A 1,699-nucleotide genomic window follows, 5' to 3' on the forward strand; every position below is an offset into this window, starting at 1 on the left:
GGCTTATCATCTCTGGTTTCACACCCAGCATCAGACCTCGCCGACGCCACCGTGTCTGTGCCGACCTTTACTGCACAGCGCGCACTCACAGCTGACATTGAAACTCATCGTTTCTATTCCATTAATCCAACATTAAAACGGTGTAACAGAGACACGTAGCTGTTTATTCTTACTCAGAACTCACAGATAGTTTTAAAGTCTGTTACTCCGTTGTAGTCGTCTCTGTTTGTCCACCAGCGCGATGCAAACAGGAACAACAATCAGGCTTTTCAGCCTTTTGTGTTTGAAATGACGAGTATCGGGGAAAAGGCAGGTAGAAGGTGAGGTAGTCCTGAGACATGTTTGTTAAATACAATAAGACAGGGCTGATGTTTTAAACTTTTATTAGTTTTTTATTTAATTTGTCCTACAAAGACGGATCTTTGATAAATATCCCAGCCACTGTGAACCCGCCTGTACGTCACGGCCTGCAGGTGGCAGCACTGTAGCTTCATGTCTATGTGGTGCTGCAGGTTAGTGAACATGTCGTTCACTGTTTTTGCTTCCACAGACCGGCGGGACGCCATCGACTCAGCGGCAGGAGGAAGCTCAGAGCTCACCTGGTGGAGGTGGGGCAGAGGATGGTGGCGTTTGTATCCGGGCTGCTGATCGCGTCTCTGTACGGACTCATGACTCTCTTCCTGCAGAAACAGCCGCTGTGGTTCTGCGCCCACACCACGCTGTGCTTGGCTGGTCTGGCAGCGTTCGGTATGGGGCTGTCGGTCAGCGTCAGGGCCAGCATCATGGTCATGCTGCCCTCCATGTGCTCAGGTTTGTCAGCGACGCGCCTTCAAGGTTTTATACTGATCCTCTCTTTGTTCATCGATATAAATCTGACATGCTGTAGAAGAGAAAAACATCCCAAAAATGACAATATTGTGTGTTGTAATAAGTCCTCATCGTTAGTGCTACTACTACTAAAGAAACTTATAAACTCTGTAAATTAAGAATAAAAATAATTTAAAAACAGACATTTCTTGGATGACATGAGGATGGTAGTGATCCCGTCAGCCCAACTTCTTTTAGTCTCCAAACAGAGGACGAGCTTCCGATAACAGCCAGAGCTCTGAAACAGACAGCAGAGCTTCTAACTGAAGTCAGAGCTCTCAAAAAGCTCCTGAATAAAGTTACGACCACAGGTGACGCCGTACAGAGCTCTCGGAGACTGCGCGCCAATATTCAGATGGTGAAAACTCTGAGAGGTCGAGCTGTTATTGCCCTTTAAAGCTCTAAATAAGACACTTCTGAGCTCCTGCACAGTTCAGTTTGAAAACTTCTGCTTTGAAATGATCAAAATGACATCGTCACACGCAGCTCTCCATCTTTGACCACGACGTCACTCGCTGTGTTAAAGGGAACAACTTTAAGAAATTCAAATTCATCATGCTGTTCTTGTGCAAAATCTAGATATGAAGTCAAGTAAACAGTCTTCTGGTATTGTGGCGCTTACACTACCGGTCGAGTAAGATGAGCTTCCAAAACAGAGAAGCATTTCTAAATGACGTCATAGCTCAAAGGGATGAGTTAGGACTCATAAATCAAGTTAGAGCCTCCATGTTGATTCAGAAAAAACGTGACTCTCCACTAGGGCTGCCACGATTGGTCGACTAGTCACGATTACGTCGACTATCAAAATCGTCGACGACTGATTTAATAGTCG

General features: G+C 45.6%; 1 protein-coding gene across 3 annotated transcripts in view; it reads left to right on the forward strand.

Moving 5' to 3' along the window:
* Positions 1–1,699, forward strand: part of dcst2 (DC-STAMP domain containing 2) — a 17,034-nt gene that overhangs the window by 912 nt on the left and 14,423 nt on the right. For 2 of the 3 annotated variants that reach the window (XM_005744175.1, XM_005744177.2), the window contains one exon: positions 551–810. In XM_005744175.1, coding sequence (XP_005744232.1) covers positions 551–810 — 260 coding nt within the window. The remainder of the gene's footprint in view (positions 1–550; positions 811–1,699) is intronic. The other variant, XM_005744176.2, reaches the window with a different exon arrangement.

This window comes from Pundamilia nyererei, unplaced genomic scaffold, assembly GCF_000239375.1.
Source record: "Pundamilia nyererei isolate P.nyererei 1_Seehausen unplaced genomic scaffold, PunNye1.0 scaffold00139, whole genome shotgun sequence".
NCBI lineage: Eukaryota > Metazoa > Chordata > Actinopteri > Cichliformes > Cichlidae > Pundamilia > Pundamilia nyererei.